The 21,782-nt window shown below is 47.4% G+C and overlaps 1 protein-coding gene across 2 annotated transcripts in view; it reads left to right on the top strand.

Annotated features, from left to right (window-relative positions):
- Positions 1 to 21,579, top strand: part of LOC106606172 (ubiquitin carboxyl-terminal hydrolase 54) — a 55,995-nt gene extending 34,416 nt beyond the window's left edge. The window contains exons 9-21 of one of the 2 annotated variants that reach the window (XM_014202306.3): positions 1,836 to 2,004; positions 2,285 to 2,464; positions 4,560 to 4,736; positions 5,229 to 5,823; positions 5,968 to 6,101; positions 7,515 to 7,676; positions 8,325 to 8,444; positions 10,344 to 10,551; positions 11,438 to 12,417; positions 12,559 to 12,680; positions 16,871 to 17,002; positions 17,809 to 18,040; positions 18,377 to 21,579. In XM_014202306.3, the coding sequence (XP_014057781.3) occupies positions 1,836 to 2,004; positions 2,285 to 2,464; positions 4,560 to 4,736; positions 5,229 to 5,823; positions 5,968 to 6,101; positions 7,515 to 7,676; positions 8,325 to 8,444; positions 10,344 to 10,551; positions 11,438 to 12,417; positions 12,559 to 12,680; positions 16,871 to 17,002; positions 17,809 to 18,040; positions 18,377 to 19,008 (3,843 nt within the window). In that variant the 3' untranslated portion in view covers positions 19,009 to 21,579. The remainder of the gene's footprint in view (positions 1 to 1,835; positions 2,005 to 2,284; positions 2,465 to 4,559; positions 4,737 to 5,228; positions 5,824 to 5,967; positions 6,102 to 7,514; positions 7,677 to 8,324; positions 8,445 to 10,343; positions 10,552 to 11,437; positions 12,418 to 12,558; positions 12,681 to 16,870; positions 17,003 to 17,808; positions 18,041 to 18,376) is intronic. The other variant, XM_014202317.3, reaches the window with a different exon arrangement.
- Positions 21,580 to 21,782: the final 203 nt, after the last annotated feature.

Below are 21,782 nucleotides of genomic sequence, written 5' to 3'. Positions count from 1 at the left end.
CCCTTATCCACCGATGTAGGATGGCATTCCTTTACCCCTAATCCTAACCATAAACATGAACCATTTGTTTTTCCTGTGTAGTTGAAACTCATACAGGCTATGTTTGGCTATACATTGCTCCTCACTTGGGTGACGTTACTGTGAGAAGAAAATGAGCCATACAAGTGTTTTTGGAATCCTCTCAGATGAGAGTCCTCCACTTTACAGCTTATTGTCTTCGTCTTCGTCTCTCTCTCCCGTTGCTGTGTCAAGAGGGAGAGGATATTCATCTTCTAACAACAAAATACCCGATGTTTTCTTTCATTGCTAAACAGAGGCTTGGCCCGTCGGCTCTATTCAAAGCCCTCTCTCTCCGTTTGTCGCTAATTTCACCCCAGCGCCATTAGTTTACATTATTCACCCGCTCGTTGACTCACTGGCAAGCTGGGGTTGTTTTTGCTCCATTTTTAATCGATGACACAGGCTGCGGGGTCATCACAGCCCAAGGAGGGACAGTTGTCATAGGAATAGTTTAGTTTACCTTATTATCCTACTGGGAATATTTACGCCAGACAGAATTTACATCAAAAACAACAATCAGCATGTATGTACAATAATTAATGGAGAGACACACGTAACCTGCCATAGTCCTTATGGACAATGAGAGGTCTGCAGAGTTGCTGAGGACCCCAAAGCCTATCACATGAGGTCATCTGGATGAACTGTGATTGGTGGTTCACACTGCGGCAGTGTTGTGACCAGTCATGGGTGCAAGTTCTGATTGGCTTCTCCTTTAGTTCCAGGTCAGGTCCCCCTCTCTGTGTGACGAGGTGTGGGAGCATTGAGCAGAGGCGTTAGTTAGTTAGTTCCACATGCCTGGCCTGCTGGCCCAACTGTGCTGTGTGTCTCTCGCCCCCTCTCCTGGGGGGACGGAGGGAAGGAAATGACACACAGCTCTGAGGGCACCGGGCCTTGTCTCACTGCTCTGGCTCGCACCTATCCTTTCTCCCATCTCTCTCTTTTCCTCTCTATCTTTCTACCTGGTCCCTCCCGCCCCCAGTGGTATGGCTCTTTCTCCTTCCGTCCACCCCCTTTCTTAAAAAAATGTCTCCACTCTTCCAACTCCTCTATCCTTTTCGTCTCTCCCTTTTCTCCCCTTTCCTTTCTCTCTCTCTCCTCTCTCCCCTCTCTCCTATCATGGCTTTAGTCACATCAATGTCTGTGCTGTACGTTCATTCCTGGACAGTTGCATACAAAGCAGCTTCTCTCTCTCTCTCTGTCTCTCTGTCTCTGTCTCTGTGTCTCTGTCTGTAAAGCCAGCACGTGAGCCAGTGAGGGTTTGGACAAAAGTGGCCTGAAAACAAGGATATCCCTCTATTGTTTATCTGGACGGGAGGGTGTGGCCAATAGAGAGCTAGAGCACAGCGGCCACCTCTGTAGACCCACGCACACATTTGCGCTGACAAACTCATACGCACACACACATTTTGCTTATACGATAGGGCTATCGGGACTTCCTGTCACAGATTCCTGTGCTGAGCGAGGGCAGAGCGTTCGTTGTGCATTCGGGAAAACCAGGTTGGGGTAAGAGGGGTTGGAAAATGGCCCCTCTGGCGCTTACAGAGTCAGTTAATGTTAGCAGTAGCTATTGTACTGTAACTGTGGTCTTGACTAACTCTCATTCTTTTGGGGGCTCACTCGCTTCGCTCTGTGTGTACTGTTCTGGGTGTCTGTCTTTTCTACTCTTTCCGAACAGTTTGAGATTTCACTTCAGGGATGGGCCTGAATGCTCAGGTCTAACCACTTTTTTTGAGTTCCCTGGAAAGTCGTGACATAGTTTCCTCTCTTCCTGGCAGATCGGGCCCAAGTGGAAGGACGTGGTGTCTCGGTGCATCAAGGGCCACTACCAGCCCCTGCTACTGCTCTACGCTGACCCCCGGGGGACGCCCGTGTCAGTGCAGGACCTGCCCTCCCGCCTGGACCTGCACCACTTCAACAGGTCCTACTACGACAGCGAGGACTCGGGTACGAGACGCCTCGCGTCACACGAGATCACTTGCTACACGCACAGAATGGCTGTTGCATTACTACGACCTGTGTTCAAATAGTATTTTTTTCTTCTTCTATCAAATAGAACTAGAATTTAAAGTAAAACAAATGCAATTTAAACACCATGTATTTCTCTTTCTTGAAGCGGTTGTTTCCTGCTCTCTGTACTGTTCTGATTAAGTCCTGGCTTGTGTGTTCTCGTTATTATCTCTGATGGCTGTCTGCGTCTGTTCCGCTGTCACGCTGTTGTTTTCAGGCCGCGAGCCGTCCATCTCCAGTGACACGCGCACCGACTCGTCGACAGACAGTTACTCCTACAAGCACTCCCACTCTCACCATGAGTCCATGGCCAGCCACTTCTCCTCCGATTCCCAGGGAACCATCATCTGTAACCCAGACAACGACACAGCCTCCCGCAGCAGCCTGGAGACCACAGGTAGTAGGAGGAGGAGTTCAGGAATAGCATGCACACACACAGACAGGGTAGAAATATATGTACACACAGACAGGGTAGATATATATGCACACACACAGACAGGGTAGAAATATATGCACACACACAGACAGGGTAGATATATATGCACACACAGACAGGGTAGATATATATGCACACACACAGACAGGGTAGATATATATGCACACACACACAGACAGGGTAGATATATATATATGCACACACACAGACAGGGTAGATATATATGCACACACACAGACAGGGTAGATATATATGCACACACACAGACAGGGTAGATATATATGCACACACGCAGACAGGGTAGATATATATGCACACACACAGACAGGGTAGATATATATGCACACACACAGACAGGGTAGATATATATGCACACACACAGACAGGGTAGATATATATGCCCACACACAGACAGGGTAGATATATATGCACACACACAGACAGGGTAGATATATATGCACACACACACAGACAGGGTAGATATATGCACACACACACAGACAGGGTAGATATATATGCACACACACAGACAGGGTAGATATATATATGCACACACACAGACAGGGTAGATATATATATGCACACACACAGACAGGGTAGATATATTTGCACACACAGACAGGGTAGATATATATGCACACACATTGATAGGGTAGATGTATATGCACACACACAGACAGGGTATATATTTATGCGCACACACACAGACAGGGTATATATTTATGCGCGCACACACAGACAGGGTAGATATATATGCACACACACAGACAGGGTAGATATATGCACACAGACAGACATGGTAGATATATATGCACAGACACAGACAGGGTAGAATATATGCACACACACACAGACAGGGTAGATATATATGCACACATACAGTTAGGGTAGATATATATGCACACATACAGTTAGGGTAGATATATATGCACACACACAGACAGGGTAGATATATATGCACACATACAGTTAGGGTAGATATATATGCACACATGCAGACAGGGCAGATATATATGCACACATACAGTTAGGGTAGATATATATGCACACACACAGACAGGGTAGATATATATGCACACACACAGACAGGGTAGATATATGCACACAGACAGACATGGTAGATATATATGCACACACACAGACAGGGTAGAATATATGCACACACAGACAGGGTAGATATATATGCACACATACAGTTAGGGTAGATATATATGCACACACACAGACAGGGTAGATATATATGCACACATACAGTTAGGGTAGATATATATGCACACACACAGACAGGGTAGATATATATGCACACACACACAGACAGGGTAGATATATATGCACACATATAGTTAGGGTAGATATATATGCACACACACAGACAGGGTAGATATATATGCACACATACAGTTAAGGTAGATATATATGCACACACACAGACAGGGTAGATATATATGCACACACACAGACAGGGTAGATATATATGCACACATACAGTTAGGGTAGATATATATGCACACTCAAACATAAATATGGTCTGTAGCTCACTCAAACACATAAGTATGCACAGACACACACAGTCGCATACATGCACGCAGGCACACACACACACACACACACACACACACACAGAGCATACTCCAAGGCCTTTGCACCAGAGGAGGCTGGTGGGAGGAGCTGTAGGAGGATGGGCTCATTGTAAAGATTGGAGTGGTAGATTGGAATGGTATCAAACACATGGAAACCACGTTCCATTGAATCCATTCCAACCATTACAGTGAGCCCGTCCTCCTATAGCTCTTCCCACCAGCCTCCTCTTATATACACAGACTAAACTGTGTATTAATTCATGCTTTTACCTTGCATGTATGCACACATGCAACTACCTAGGTTTTAGCATGTAATGCTCACCCAAACATACTCAAGACAGATGGGTACAGAGGATTAAAGCCACAGCCATTATCCAATCATGTTGATCATGGATTATGTGTCATCATTTCTCGCACGTCGTAACCATGTAAACGGTCATCAAAAATCTCCTCCCTCGCTTCTCGTTGTTGCTAAGGCCAAGTGACGGACAGTGGGCCAGTGCAGTGCCACTCTCTGAGGAAAGGCGGGACAGTGGACAGGAAGGGCGGGGCCAGTGACAGGAAGCGGAGCTCTAGTCGTCCGAGGCGACTTGAGGAGAGGAGCCGGGGCTCTAAGACTGACGAAGCCTCGTCGGCAGGTTACCACAGCGAGGGTACGAAGGAACCAATCACACGGCAGAGCCAAGAGACTAGGGACCAATCACACGGCAGAGCCAGGGGACAAGTGATCTATGACAGAAGAGCATGATGACTCAGGAGACTATACTGTATCTTGCAGCTCATCAGAATCAGTGCTTCTAGTCTTTCGCAGGTAGTTCATAGTATTTGGGTTTTACATATTTAACAAGAAGATCAGGTACAGGAGTAGGGTATCTTGTAGTGTACTGTAATCTGTGTGTCTTTACCATTTTTCTCTTGTTCTGTCCAGTTAGCCGTTATCACCAAAGTTGTCACTCGCGGTGCACTTTCATCCTATTATTTTCTTGCTTTTTCCACCCCTCCCCATCGACACATGACATCACACCACTAATGTATTTATCTCCCACTCTCTGTCTCCCTCCCTCCATTTCACTCCTCTTCTCTCTCTCTGTCTCCCTCCCTTCATCTCCCTCCTCTTCTCTCTCCTGTCTCCCTGGCTTCTATAGGGGAGACTCTGAAGGAGCAACAAGCACCTCGCACCGCACCCAAGTCCTCCTCCTCCAGTCGACTGAGGGATTTCAAGGAGACCATGAGCAACATCATCCACAGTCGCCCCCTCTCCGCCTCCTCCTCGGGCTCCGGGGCCCTTGGGGGTCTAGGGGCCGAGTCAGGGGCCACCACCAAGGCCAGAGACTGGGAGGCCGACAGCACCAGCAGTGAGTCCAAGTCCAGCTCCTCCGGGGGACGATACAGACCGGCCTGGAGGCCCCGGAGAGAGGCCCTCAATATAGACAGTATCTTCAGTAGGGAGCGACGTAGACAGGCTGGGTATAGTCCCCTAGGGGCCACTCTGCCTGAAGACAGTGGGGCCCCAGCTGAGGGCCCCACAGGGTCAGTCACTGGACAAGGACAGGGGCCCTTTGGTAATATGGCCTCCTCCTGGACCCTGCCAACCACCAGGGGCCATAACATGGAGCAGCAGCCCCCCAGGCTCATCCAGAGGATGGAGAGTGGCTATGAGAGCAGCGAGAGGAACAGTAACAGTCCTGTTAGCCTGGACATGCCTCTCAGCGAGGGACCTAATGCTGCTAATACACATGGGTACAGTAGAGTATATACAAACTGCTTGGAACGATTCTGGATGCTAGTAATTCACATATCCGAAAAAAGCTAGACTCACAAATATTGATAGATACATGATGAACTGTGTATTGTATGACTGACTTCTCTGTCTGTCTCTCTCAGGGACACCGGTCTGAAGAAGCCTTCCAGCTCCAGCTCAGGTCCATCATGGCGCACCGTGCCCAAGTCTAAGAGCAGCAGTGCTCTCCTGCAGGACGTCAAGGCTTCATGCAGGGGCAACAGCCACATAAGCCTGGGTAGGTCTGAGTCCGTGTGTCAGTGCGTTTCCCACAATGTGTGTGGAGTTGTGTCTGTTTTGGGGTGTATACAGTGCATTCGGAAAGTATTCAGACTTCTCTTTTTCCACGTTTGATACAGCCTCATTCTAAAATGGATTAAATTGTTTTTTTCCCTCATCAATCTACACACAATACTCCATAATGACAAGGCGAAACAGGTTTTTAGAAATGTTTGCTCATTTATTACAAATAAAAAACAGAAATACCTTATTTACATACGTTTTCAGACCTTTTGCTATGACACTCGAAATTGAGCTCAGGTGCATCCTGTTTCCATTGATCATCTTTGAGATGTTTCTACAAAGTGATTGGAGAACACCTGTGGTAAATTCAATTGATTGGACATGATTTGGAAAGGCACACACCTGTCTGTATAGACAATGTCCCACAGTTGACAGTCCATGTCAAAGGAAAAACCAAGCCATGAGCTCTGACAGAGCTCCAGAGTTTCTCTGTGGAGATGGGAGAACCTTCCAGAAGGACAACCATCCCTGCAGTACTCCACCAATCAGTCCTTTATGGTAGAGTGGTCAGACAAAAGCCACTACTCAGTAAAAGGCACATGACAGCCCACTTGGAGTATGCCAAAAGGCACCTAAAGGACTCAGACCATGAGAAACAAGATTCTCTGGTCTGATGAAATCAAGATGGACCTTAGACTGGGGGCGAAGGTTCACCTTACAACAGGACAACGACCCTAAGCACACAGCCAAGACAACGTAGGAGTGGCTTCGGGACAAGTCTCTGAATGTCCTTGAGTGGCCCAGCCAGAGCCCGGACTTGAACCCAATCGAACATCTCTGGAGAGACCTGAAAATAGCTGTGCAGCAACACTCCCCATCCAACCTGACAGAGCTTGAGAGGATCTGCAGAGAAGAATGGGAGAAACTCCCCAAATACAGGTGTGCCAACCTTGTAGTGTCATACCCAAGAAGACTTGAGGCTGTAATCGCTGCCAAAGGTGCTTCATCAAAGTACTGAGTAATTGTAATATGTAAGATTTCTGTGGGTATTTTTTAAATAAAATTTGCAAAAATTTCTAAAAAACTGTTTTTGCTTTGTCATTATGGGGTATTGTGTGTTGATTGATTTGGGGGGAAAAAACATTTAATCCATTTTAGAATAAGGCTGTAACGTAACAAAATGTGTAAAAAGTCAAGGGGTCTGAATACTTTCCGAATGCATTGTATATGCATTATAAACTCTGAGCAGATGGTTTATGTTAATTCATCTCTGTATCTCAGTGTGCTCAAAGTGTGATGAAGTGTACACACTGTCACTCCTCACACCTCTTCCCCCTGCCTTGTCTTGTAACGCTATTGAACCATTATAGAAAGCTACGATATTAACGCGTGTGTTTGTGTCACACAGCGGGAGAAGGCCGCAGCGAACTGGACGAGCTGCAGGAGGAGGTGGCCAAGCGAGCGAGGGAGCAGGAGTTACAGAGGAGGAAGGAGAAGGAAAAAGAGGCTGCCTTGGGGTTCAACCCCAGACCCAGCAAGTTCATGGACCTGGACGAGCTACAGAACCAGGGTAAGGCCCCAGACCCGACCCAACCCCAGCCTGGTTGCTCAGCTAGAGGAGTTCCACTCTGAAGCCCATGAGTAACAGGGTTGGTGACCACTGTAGTACAGCATGTGGAAATCAGAAGAGAACAGGGAGCTGTATCAGTTGTTCTCCAGAGGCAGCCCTGCCCCACACTGCCTGGGTTTGGGTGTGTGTCTCTTTATGTAGCAGGTGTCTGAGTGCTCCATGTTGAAAGCACACTGAGTGGGCTGACTAATGGGACTGCTGTTGTCTAACAAAAAAGAGCATTGTTCCCCCACCCACACAATTGGAAGTTTCCTCATTCAGATGGTTAGAATGTGTGGCCGGCCAGTGGCCCAGTCACTGCGTACAAGGGTTAAAAAGCGTGTTTGAATGTTCACTGCGTTTTGTAGTGGAGAGAAATTGGATTGAACTAGAGGGGCTTGTAGCAGTATTCACGGATTTAGGTCAGACGATCCTGCTGCGATTCTGAAGTGAACAATAAGTCCTCCATCTTTAAAGGGTTGCAAAGACATATCATTAACTCAACCCCCCCCCCCCCCCCCCACGGTGTGCCTTTCTTGTTTTAAATATCTTTCTGGGTGTGTTTAAAGAGCTTTGCTTTTGGTGTGTGTGCATATCTGTGTTTCTTAGGCAAAGGGGACGGCTATGAACGGTGCGTGTCGGACGCTGAGCTACTGCTAGAACAGTCTCTGCGACTGGAGCAGGCTGGCGAGGTGGCCGCCGCTCTGTCTGTGGTTAATGAAGCTGTATGTAAGTAGCCCTGACCTGCCTCCCTGTGCCTGCTGCCAGCCCAGCCGACCCGCTAGAACACCATACCACCACCTACCTACCTGTGTGTCTGTCCATGTGTGTCTCTGTTGCTTTCACCTGTAGTCCTTACCACTATTGTGCATAAGACAGCTATGCTACAAGAAGGGTGTGGTCATTTGACATTTGGTGTGGACTGGAGGGTCCTATATGACAAAGACCTACTTTCAGGCCACAGAGTCACTTGGTTTGTCATCTGACTATCTATACACAAAAGGTTAAAGATGACCTCCAGTGATTTCAAAAAAAAAAAAAAACGTTTACTGTTGAAAAGCAATATCCCAAGTATAAATACAGTAAAGTACACACACTAAAGGGTAGACACAACTGTAAAGTTCAAGGAGTAGGGCATTCAAGGAGTTGGTCTGATGGGAAGTTGTGATTTCACCGGCCTCTCCCTTTGCTTGAGGAGCAATAGAGAGCAAAAGAGAGAAGACCCACCCCACCAGTGCCACTTTATGGTATTGGCAGAATACTTGCTGCAATGCGCGTGCAACACGGTGCTCTATCGTCTCCTTGCGATAGTTTGTTGCAAAACCCTTTTAGTGCCCGCAACTATAGCTCTTGTTTTATCCAAATATCTTGACATTTGTGCTTTCTGTCCAGTCAGACTTACAATAAGAGTCTTGAATGAGTAATGACTAGGGGAAGAGACAATTTGTTCTGTCTAAACACAAGTTTGGGACGGCTGATAAGGTCAGCAGCCCTCTGCCTACCAACCATCCCTGTCTGATGATAATGAAACGAGGCGAGTCGCCGGGATGTTTACCCATCACCGTGGTTATTAGCCTGCCTGGTAGCACAGAGAGGGTGGGGAGGGGGGGTTGGGGAACCCAGAGCTATGACAACCAAGTCTTCCCAAGGCTCATTTAGGACAATGTGGCCTGGGTCTGTTATGTCAACATGGTAGTGAGTCTGTTGTTAGTGTGGTCTCGCTGTCTGTGTTTGTCCTCGTTTCCTAATGTCTCTGTGTTTTGATGTGACTTTCACAGTTTCACTGTCTCTGTCGTGAGCGTCTTGAATGTGTGCTTGATACTCCTGACTCGTCCACTGAGGAATGCACACACACAAACACACACACACACACACACACACCCACACACACACACACACACACACACACACACACACCACACACACACACACACACACACACACACACACACAATTTCCCTTGTCAGGCACCCCACTATCCCCTCGTCTCACAAAGCCCATTCCTCCATTTCTCCCTTTAAGATCTACAGCAAGTCAAGTCGATTACTAAAAACGTCTGAACTAAAGATATTTCGCCCGCTATCCAAGACAAAGAGTTTGAAAAATAGCCGCTATATTTCTCAGTTCAGCCGCCGTGACATGAGTCGAAATACCGAGGACAGCCTTTATTTTCTTCTCAGTCTGGTTGGATATATTGGGCCGAGGGAAGGGCTCAGCTTAAAACTATCAATTGAATTGTTTTGCCTTAACACAGTTCACTTTGATTTGATTAATTTAACGTTATTCTATATGATTTAACCATTTGCCGTATGAACAGAATATTTTGTTAAGAGTCACTGTGGATCTTAATTTCCCCAGTGTGTATCATCAGCCTTTGTCCATTTTAATTTACAACACACACACATCCATTTTACTCACCAAGCGTGGTGCCTGTTTGTGTCCTCCCCCACCCCAAAAGCCATCCACCCACCCCTCCCAAACCCACGTCATTATTTCAACAGTCTAATCCTATGATTTGATTTTGTGCCAAGTGTTTTTGCATGCATCCCCATAACGCAGCTCTTTATTTTCTGCATTTTTCTATATTTTTTTCTTTTCTGCTTTCCTTCCCTTTTTTTCGCACTGTAGCTAAACTCAGGCTTCCCATGCATGAGGGTGGCGCTAACACCCATAGCAGGACATTGGCTGAGGCCCGGCTGCAAAAGTGCATGAGGAGAGCGCGGGGCCTGCAGCAGCGCATGCAACAGCAGCAGCAGGAAGACAGACCCCAGCAACAGGATCAGGAGCAGACAGAGAAGCAGGATCAGCCTTGTCCCTCTCCCCAGGGGCCCCCCAGGTACCAGCACTGTCTCCTGTCTGTGTCCTGTGACTCCCATCTCCCAGCTGACCTCACCTGTTCAGCCCAAACCGGTGGCTGAGCTCCTCATGTGACTCTGGAAGGAGTGGAACAAGGGATCACACAGTCCTGGTTTATTCTTTAACATGCAAAATGCTTTGCAGGTAGTATAGGAAAAACACCATTGATTTGTATGTAGAAGGTGTGTTCAATGTGCATACAAACAAAGGGAGAAAGGCTGTTTTATTTTCTTTAACCTAGGTTCTTTACAGTAGGCCTATGTGTGCTAATCAGATTCCTACATCTAACCATAAATACAGCATCATTTTTTCCTAACACACAATTTTACCCTTGTGTTTTAAGATGTTCAAATATTTGCTAATGCCATCTCTTATTCAGTGTAGCTAGTGCTGCTGTGTTGTTTGGAGGGTTGTGTGTGGGTGTTTACTCTTTAGTTATTGTGGAGGTTGCTGTGAGTCCAGGTCCTAGGGAGTCCACAGACACGAGTGCCTCTTCCAGGGGTCCGGTTCTGAGCCACCCCCGCCATCCCCGTGGCTCACCTGTGCCAAAGCTCTAAAATGTCCATCTGTTACAGGAACATCACACACACACACACACACACACACACACAGTTAACGCATGCACAGTCAACTCACATACCCGCACACACAGACTCCCATGGACACACTGACATGCGCACACACACACACACACCCACTAACATTTTAGACCTAGAACATGTGTATAGTATACAAAGTAGTATTTAGTAATGTATAGTAAACAATACAAAATCCTCCTCTGTTTCAGAGCAAAGACATGCGAGAGATGCCTCGCCATCATTCACTAACCAGCCCATAACATGAGCCTCTTTCCTCCTCCTTCCTAGTGAACAGCCTGTCCCAATCCAAATACTGTTGACAGACGCCCAGGAGGACCAACCACAAGCAGTCCCAGAAGCCACCAGAAACACGCCTTCTCCTCTCTATGTTAAGCCCCTCCCCTCAAGCACAAACTCACTCCCTGAGCCCCTGAGCCACCCCCCTGTTGCTATGCCCCCGAGCCCTCACACAGGGTCACCCACGGGGGGGTTCATAGCGGAGGCGTGGGGGCGCCGGGAAGGACTGGAGATGTCAGGCATGCTAGATAACTCCTGCACTCATGTGAGACCCCTCCACAAGCACGCTGCCGTGTCCCTGCCTGCCCTGTGTGTGGACGGCCGGGACGAGAGCTTTACTGAGGGAGGCCATGACCAGACCCCAGCCCTGCCCAACCACCAGCCAGCTGCACCCTCACACTGGAACAGTAACCCCCCAGCCCAGACTCTGCCCACCCCGCGCCCGCACTCCAGGACACCCTCTCCAGTCAGCCACACCTCAGAGGAAAGGGGCGACGCCAACATGGAGGATGCCTATTCCAGATGGCCAGCCCTGAGCCCCTCTCAGCCTCCTCCAGCCCATCAGAACCACAGCTCCCCTGTCCCCATCTCCTCCAACACCTCCAGGCTCGGCCCTCCACCACCTCCTCCCACCCGTAACTGGTCCGGCTGGAGCCTGGACCAGCTGGCCGCCTTCGACTCCCCCTTCTACACCCCTCCTACAGACTCCCACTGTCCCCCATCCACTCCCATCAGACCAGGGCGGACCCCTTCCCCAGCATCTGGAAACTACAGGCCAGGTGCCGCCATGCCAGTGGAGCGCTGGGCAGAAAATGTAACCCGGTATTACAACTCCCAGGCTGCCCCTGTGGTTGGGTCGCCCTGTGATGAGCTGTCGGAACTAGACTCTCTGTACCAGGCGAGCCTTCAGGCCACCAGCCTGCCCCGGGCCCCACGCGGAGTCAGCCCCCAGCCCACTGCCAACAAGCAACGTAAGTATACTCACTGACCAGTGATGTATGGTACAACTGTAAAAAAAAATATTAAAAAAAGGTAGATATGATGAGGGATAATAATGTAAGTGGGTGAGAGCTGTCCACGACTAATACTGCGTCTCTGTGTTGTATCTGCAGCGGCTAGGAAGCTGTTGTCTGGGCTGGCTGCACCTGGCCGCTCCAAGACTCCCACAGCCGAGTTAGAGAGACATGCCTACAGAACGGCAGGCTACACCAGCAGCCCCACACAACACAACAAGGTTGGCATCCAGCGTGTGTGTGTGTGTGTGTGTGTGTGTGTGTGTGTGTGTGTGTGTGTGTGTGTGTGTGTGTGGGGGGGGGGGGGGGGGGGGGGGGGGGGGGGGGGGGGGGCGTGGTGGCGTTCATTGTCCTACATGTGGCTGATTGTGAGTTTCAGGGCTGTGTGTGGTGATGCATGTTCAAAGCTGTGTGTGTTGAGGCTGCTTGGTGATTTGGTGCGGATGTGTGAAGGTTGTATCTTAGTGACGTGTGTGGGTGGACTGGCATGTGTTTGCGTCAGTCCCTGTGTCTGTGCATGCATGTTTTTTTGCAGGGCTTGACATTCAGATACATTTGCTAGTGGCACACCGGGTCAGTGGCTTTTCAAAGTTACTGGCTCCAACATTGTAACCACTGGCCCATATTGTATTGGTGTGGTGGTGCAGCATAACAAAAAACGCATATTCATAACTGTTTTGATTGGATGCTGGGCTCTGATTATCATTGAATGGAGGTCAGACTGCAGTCTTGTTTTGTCAGAGGATGACCCGGACTCAACATGATGCCCTGTGATAACTGAAAAAAAGACACTGAAACAACATTTTGTTGAAAGGAATAATTTTATGAAAAGCATGTCATTGTGTAAATTTGATAGCCTCATCCCCATCATGCTTCATTTCCTCCCCCCCGATTGTCTCAAACTCCTCAAGCTCTCTCTCCAGAGCCTCTTCTGTTGGCTGGTTCTGTCTTCCGCCCCAAGCAGTGAACCCTGGGCGTCTAGCTGGCAGACCCAGACCCCCACCACCTCAGAACAGCTTGCCCTGCGTTGAATTCATCAAGGTCTGGTCCCTAAATTCTGATGAGGTGGCTGAGTAGAGTTGTCGCCAGAGAGGAACTCCAGTCGGTTGTGATACTTTACGTGCAGAACAATCCCCTTTAGCAGACAGCTGTGCTGATGGCCATTGTGAGATAGTGAGCTAATGGGGAAACTGGTGACTTTAAAAAATATATTTTATATATATTTCTTCATAATTATTTTTTTTACCTCCTTTTTCTCCCCAATTTCGTAGTATCCAATTGGTAGTTACAGTCTCGTCTCATTGCTGCAACTCCCGTACGGACTCGGGAGAGGCGAAGGTCAAGAGCAGTGCGTCCTCCAAAACACAACCCAACCAAGCTGCACTGCTCCTTGACACAATGCCCACTTAACCTGGAAGCCAGCCGCACCAATATGTCGGAGGAAACGCCAGTGCACCTGGAGACCGTGTCAACATGCACTGCACCCGGCCCACCACAGGAGTCGCTAGTGCGCGATGGGACAAGGACATCCCTGCCGGCCAAACCCTCCCCTAACCCGGATGACGCTGGGCCAATTGTGCGCCACCTCATGGGTCTCCTGGTCGTGGCTGGCTGCGACAGAGCCTGGACTCAAACCCAGAATCTCTAGTGGCACAGCTAGCACAGCGATGCAGCGGCTTAGACAACTACGCCACTAGAGTTAAGAAAATATTTACTAAATAAACAAAAGTCAAAAATATAATAAAATGTTACACAATAAAATAGCAATAACGAAGCTATATACAGGGGTTACCGGTACAGAGTCAATGTGCGGGGGTAGAGGTTAGTCGAGGTAATTTGTACATGTAGGTAGGGTTAAAGTGACTAGGCATAGATAATAAACAGCGAGTAGCAGCGGTGTAAAAACACTGGGGGGGGGGTCAATGTAAATAGTTTGGGTGGCAATTTGATTAATTGTTCAGCAGGCTTATGGCTTGGGGGTAGAAGCTGTTGAGGAGCCTTTTGGACCTAGACTTGGTGCTTTGGTACCTCTTGCCGCATGGTAGCAGAGAGAACAGTCTATGAGTGGAGTCTTTGACAATTTTTGGGGCCTTCCTCTGAGACTAGTATATAGATCCTGAATGGCAGGAAGCTTGGCCCCAGTGATTTACTGGGCTGTACGCACTATCCTCTGTAGCGCCTTACGGTCGGATGCCGAGCAGTTGCCATACCAGGCGGTGATGCAACCGGTCAGGATGCTCTCCATCTGGGGACCCATGCCAAATCTTTTCAGTCTCCTGAGGGGGAAAAGGCATTGTCGTGCCCTCTTCATGACTTTCTTGGTGTGCTTGGACCATGATAGTTTGTTGTGATGTGGATACCAAGGAACTTGAAACTCTTGACCCGCTCCACTACAGCCCCGTCGATGTGAATGGGGGCATGTTCGGCCCTCCTTTTCCTGTAGTCCATGATCATCTCCTTTGTCTTGCTCATGTTGATGGATAGGTTATCTTTTCCTGGCACCACACTGCCATGTCTCTGATCTCCTCCCTATAGGCTGTCTCATCGTTGTCAGTGATCAGGCCTACCACTGTTGTGTCATCAGCAAACTTTATGGAGTCGTGTTTGGCTAAGCAACTTTTTGACCAAATAATGAATACACGCCACCGATAACACAACAGTTTTTGTGACAAAACCATCAGTAGCGTAGAAAATGTGATGGAAACCCATTTAAGTTGTATTTTTCATTTAGTACATAGAAATGTAACCGCAAAAGTTATTTTGATGTGCACTACATCATTACGCACATAATTTTATCCACAATAAGTCTCTGGTGGGAAAATGTGGATATTGTTTTAAGCAGATGAAAATCTGTCTCAAATTGTATGGAAACCTAGCTAGTGGTGTTTCCAACAAATGGACAAAAATCAGTGCGTGATTACATCGTGCACACAAATTGTACTTTTTCGCGCACGTTTTCATGTACCGAAATGCGTTTCCGTAGCATTTTCAACTCTACCAAGCATCATTCATCATGTTTCCAGAATAAGACCCTCGATAGTCATTGGAAAGGAGCATCATGTGTAGTTCATCATCGTTTATTTAATCTGTAGCCTAATAAAGTGGTTTCCCGAGTCATAGTGGAAGGATCACACACCATATCATCACGTGACTCCGAGTTTATGTTGACAAGATGGTTAGGCCTATTATATAAATATTTGCACATAAAGGCATTCCCATTACCATTTTTCGCGTGAATTATTTTTACAAAAACATCCCGTCATGTCGAACAAACAAATTATCACTAGGCATTCATGAAATTGTCCCGAAACTTCCTGTTACCATTACAGCTGTCGTGATTTAAAAAAATATATATATATATATATATATGGTATGACTTTACACCCATAAAAACTATGGAGGGAAATGTGGTTAGAGGCTGAAATTTCCTCACTCTTTTTTTGCTCCCTGTCATTTTCCTTTTAGCTCATCCTCCATCATCCTGCTTTTCTCTTTTTTTTACCAGGCACTTGGCACGGATAAGAAACATTGTTTCGGTCTTTATTCGTTCTCCCTCTCTATGTTCTACTATGATACACTAATTATTTAATGTTCGCCTTTCCCTCATAGCCTAGTTTGTGCGCTTAAATTTTTTTCAATGTCATCTGACAAGCTGACAAACGCTTAACCCTTACCCTAACCCAAACCGTAACCCGAACTTTAACCCTTACCTTCACCATTGGGGCAGGATCCCGTATAGCACGGACCATGATTGGCACGCTCTGATTCGGATCCTGACTGGACTGAATCCCACATCTATTTCTTAATGGGCTATTTAAAGGATATGTAGGCTATTTGACACAAATTTGAATGTTTTGAACCCACACCTATATTTTATTTATTTATGCCTAATGCACTTTTATTTCTTCCTGTATTTAGCCAACAAGTGAGCTGTGTAAATAATTGTCGTGTCATGACAAGCAGCTCCATAGTGTAGGCCTAGGCCTACGTAAACCTTTCTTTGCTAATAGTGACATCGCTGTGTAGGATGTCTTATATTATCAAAGACTGAGAAGCTGAAATTGGTCTGATGCGAGTAGCCTGGACGTAGCCTAGGTCGCTCGAGACGGAGAGGGAGAGTTTGACATTCATGCCTCCGCTTGGAAACCGAATGCTGACTGAAAGCAAGTGTGGAGTGTCTGACGTCGGGAAGATTGTCAAGGATTAAATATAACTATACAATATTATTTGTCTGTTTTGGAGTTTGAAAATGTACTGGCCCAAGCAGGCCATATGCAAGCTTGATTAACTGGCCCGGTGAGCACGGCAGAACGTGCCAGGCCAGCGGGCAGCCCTGAATGTTGAGCCCTGTTGTGCATGCGTGTGTGTGTAGGAGTGTGTTTGACACAATGTGTTTGTTGTGTCCCTGTAGCCTGGGTCATGTGAGCGACCACTGGGAGATGACGAGAACTACAGTGCTGAGAACCTCCGCCGCATTGCCCGCAGTCTGAGTGGCACCGTCATAGGGGGCCGACCCGAACTCCTCGCCCCCTCCCGCAGCTTTGTGAGTCACACATACACACACACACACTCTTTCTCTCTCTCACACACACACATACACACACACAGTGTGCATATGTCATACACACAAACACAGAGCCTCACACGTGAGCCTCAGTTCCTGACTGGGAAAGGCCACAGCTGTCAATCTCACTCAGTGATGTCTGTGTTACCTTGGGTGAGCACATCATTACATCATCATGTCATGTACCATCAATGTACCTCATCATCATCATCATCATCATCATCACACCTCCCTCCCAGTGAATGTGATGGTTTCATAATGTCATAATGCCATCTGGTGTTCACATAATGCAACTGCCATGTTGTGCTGCGATAGAGCCCCTAGTGGCGTCATCTTCACTCAGCAAAATGCTCGAAGCTGATTTAGTTAATTTAGTTAATCCAATAAGCTTTTAACCTTGTGTTCAGCTTACATTCTTTGGCTGAAGAACAAAGAACAGCACTAGACATGGCACTGTTGCATTATATGAATAGATGGTGAGGTTTGTACTGCCATTGAACTCCTGACTGTTGTTTTTGTGTTTTCACTGAAGTGTGGGTCAGCGGTCCCTTGTCAACCTGTTTTAACTCATCTGTCTTCCTCTTATCCCCATCTCCTTCCTGCCTCACAACTACTGGGTATTCTCACCTTGTGGTGGATTTCTCTCTCTCTCTCTCTCTCTCTCTCTCGCTCTCTCTCGCTCTCTCTCGCGGTCTCTCTCGTCTCCGCGCTCTCTCTCGTCTCGCTCTCTCTCTCGCTCTCTCTCTCTCGCTCTCTCTCACCCTGGACTTTTACAAAATAAAAAGGAGCCCCCAGTTACCAGGATGCCAAAGCATGCGGACTCCCGAGTCCCCGCACGTCATCCTAGCACGTCCTCCCTGCACCCCCCTCCCTCCTCCACCCACCTCACTCCACCCGAACCCCAACACCAATACCTCCACAACAACCACCACCACTACAGCCCCCCAGCACTGCCCCAGCACCCCCCTCAGCAGGCAGCACGGCCCCCCTCCACGGGGCCCTATCTGGGACGCTCAGGTAACCATCAGCCTCCTCGACCTCCACCACCTCCAGTCATCAGACCACAGCACCATGCTGGCCCTACCAGCCATGGGAAGTGGATCACATGACACTCACTTTGACTGTTATACCTCCCGTTGTCTCTATATGTCTGGTCACACTACAGGGTTTATGTGCCATTAACGATAATGAAGTATATTTGTTCTGTAGGGGTAGAACAGTAGAATATGGCACAAAACAATGCGACAGGCGATAGGAACACATTAGCAGAACTTTGATTGTCCAGTGAGTTTCTCGGTGTGCCTCTACTGTGGTAGTCCTCTGCTGTGTTCTAATGATTTTCTGCCCCCACAGGAGATCACCAGAAGGGAGACCAGTTTCTGGCTGTGTTTGACCGGGGTGAAGCTTTCTCCCGTGAAAACTACCACAGTGTTGCACTGAGCTACGGCACGCTGCCGCGGGCACCTCCCAGGGCACCTCCTTCCTGGTCCTCCTCTCTCCCCCGGCCCAGGAAAGGACCCAACCCGGGCCCTGGGTACTACTGTCGCCCAGACATGGGCTATGCCACCCTCTCCCACCCCCGCCGCTCTGCCCCCCCTAGTGGCGCCATCAATGGCTACAGGCAGCCCCCTCAATCCAGCAGGACCAATGGAACCGTACCTTCCCCTCTACAACCACAACACCACCCAGCCCACCACCGGCTTTCCAGCGAGACCTCCAACCAGCCCCTCCGCCTGGACGTACCCCCGGATGATGACTGGAGGACCCCCGACTACAGGATGGTACCGCCGTCCATGCCCATGCGGCATGCCCACCCCCTCCATCAGCCCACCCAGAGGCATGACCACCCCCGTATGATGGCATCGTCCCGTGGCCCCGGTAATGTCCAGCTCTGTTCCCTGTGCCAACAGCTGCCCACCGAGCCCTCCCGTCACTACTGCCAGTCCTGTGGGGTCTACATGGCCCGTTTCCGGCCTACCAGCTGATCCAGCTCACCGTCACCTTGCAAACGGACCCAGTTTACTCCCAACACACACACACCCTCTTTCTCTCTCTGTTCCCCATTGGGCTCTAGACATCAGACTCTGCTGTTGTAGAATGCAGTTAAGGAGATACATTGTTCTAGCAGATTGTGGCCCTTTCGTTTCCCATCAATTAATGTCTATAGTATAACCCCAGCCCCCATCCCACCTCAATCCTCTTTAACCAGACAGGACAACCACTATATCTGGTACTTAACCTGGTATATTTCTATAGAGTTTATATTTAGTCTTTATGGCTGCTCGTCATCTAAGGTTATTTAAAGATGATGTGATCCAGTATTGGAAGGTCACAGAGTCCAGGCTGGGTAGAAGCGGGGCTGTGTAGTGTCCACTGAGGTGGATGGCAAGAGGCACTCAATCAGTCAATCAAATGTATTTCTAAAGCCCTTTTTACATCAGCAGAGTGTCACAAAGTGCTTATACAGAAACCCAGCCTAAAACCCCAAACAGCAAGCGATGCAGATGTAGAAGCAAGTTGTCTCGAGAAAAAAACTCCATAGAAAGGTAGGAACCTAGGAAGAACCAGGCTCTGAGGGGTGGCCAGTCCTCTTCTGGCTGTGCCCGGTGGCGATTATAAGAGTACATGGCCATTAAGGCACTGTGCTTCTAGGAGGTTAGGACACCCCTCATTCCCCCATAAACACATCAGCACCAACACAGCTGGAGTTTAGGGTTACACTGATGTTCCCAGGGGTCACAAATTAACCCATAGTTTGAGGAAGCCTGTTACAGACGAAGAATGAAGATGGAAGTTGAGTTACATGGTGGGGATCAGGGCAAGGCGGAATGAGAGATATAGTTGGAAGTTGTACACGTTTTATTGTCAGTCATGAAAACTCTTTAACAGGTGTGAGACAGTGAAATGGATGTGTCATAAGGCTGCTTTCTCACACCAACCCATCTCGGTCTGCATAGAAAGAGACAACACCCTCTCCTCAATGTATACTGACACTATTTACTGACTGTATTACTCTATTTATCATTTTTAGGGAGCTCTGGGTAAGTAGTGTATAGATGATCAAACTAATCTACAGGCCTAACCTGTATATACTCTGCCATAGACCTGCTGTACTTTGCATTGTCTCAACTTGCTAGCACTGTCTGGTGACTAGAGCCCTCTTGCAGAATGGGCCTGTGTGTGGGCTAAAGACCCGAGACGTTTCTCTTGAGGCTTTTCACAGCCCTGCAGCTACCCATGGTTGTTCAGCAGATCTATGACTGAGGGAATCACTCGGAGCTTATTGTACAATATATTAAGTATATATGAGATTTAGTGCAGTGAATTTACTTAACTGCGTTAACACAAGTTTAGTGCACTTCAGAAGTGTTAAGATAATTGTATCGGTTGCTGTTTTAATTCAATTGACATTTCTCCCGTTGTTACGGGAGACTCTCAATGTTAGCCTATTTTTGTACTTGTGTAAGTTAGATGGTGATCCTGAGTGCTAAGGAGGTCCCATACAGAGGTTTACACTCTTAGAGAAAACGTAATGACAGTGTACACATCTGTATTTTAGGATACTTTACAGAGAACAAAATAGGAACTGACTATAAAACGGTCAATTCAATGGCTTTTAACAAATCTTACTAGTTGAATCTTGATGCTAGAGCCATTTTTCGAGCCATTTTTATTGATCTTTTATTTTTGTGATGCGCTATCACTGGAGATGGTTAGTTTAATGTTCCTATTTCAAATCTCAACCCGGACATCACTAAGCTCTGGAATACAACAAAAGCCAACTTTGCCTCGTTTTTTGAGGCAGATTTTAGATCTGATGATGTAAACTTATGGATCATTAGAGTCCCAATTAGAATGAAGTTGCTTTTTTGACTTGTGAGGAAAGGAAAGGAAAGCTACAGCCTTACAAAATACACTTATCTACAATCTGAAATGAAGGAAATTACAAAATTATGTTTTGTTGCTATCTACGATATTGCTGATTTTGTTTTGGAATATTTTTACACTTATTTTTCTACACTGTAGATATGACTGAGGGAATATGAAGAGAATGGAGCTCATGGAAGAAAGGGTTTGAGTGTCTTAAGATAAAACAACTTCTAAAATCATATGGTTAATACAGAATTTAGGATGCACAACTGCTGTGCAATTCATCAGGTGTGAGCGGCGTTGTCCTTCTTTAGGGAAAACAGTCTCTGTAACTGAAATGTAACTGCACTGTTGCAGATGTTAAACACTTAACCAAAGAGTGCCACTTTAGTGAGAGTCATTTCAATGGAAAGGAATGAATCCTTCGTTTGTGTACATTAAGCAACACTTCCCCCCTCGTGGATTGCCAGTAGAACAGAAGGTAACTGATGTGTCCATTTATTTTTTTTGGAACGTGCTAATCAACAGATACTGCAAAAGCTGAACAGTGTAACTGTGTGTTATAAAGGAAGGGTTGACCGATTTCCATTTTTGGACTTTGTTTGTAAATGCTGTGCTAGCAGATGGAACTTGTATTTTTGCAATAAAGTTGTTATAAATGGCCCCAAACAGGAGCACAGTATGAAGATTGTCTGTTTCTTTGTGACTTTGCTGTGCTGCTCTAATCCCTTGCACTCAACATTTTTTATTTAAGGCAGTTACAACTAAACCCAAGAGTTCTTCCCAGACACTGACCATAAGTCAGTGTTAAAATTATTTTCAGTTTCTACTTGCGGCCAGTAAGGATGATAAGGAATGTACAACAACATCCTGCTTCCTCCCTTTGTAA

Source organism: Salmo salar, chromosome 01, assembly GCF_965601325.2.
Source record: "Salmo salar chromosome 01, fSalSal1, whole genome shotgun sequence".
NCBI classification, from domain to species: domain Eukaryota; kingdom Metazoa; phylum Chordata; class Actinopteri; order Salmoniformes; family Salmonidae; genus Salmo; species Salmo salar.
Note: the sequence above shows the minus strand (reverse complement) of the source record. Positions and strands in the feature narration are given on the sequence as shown.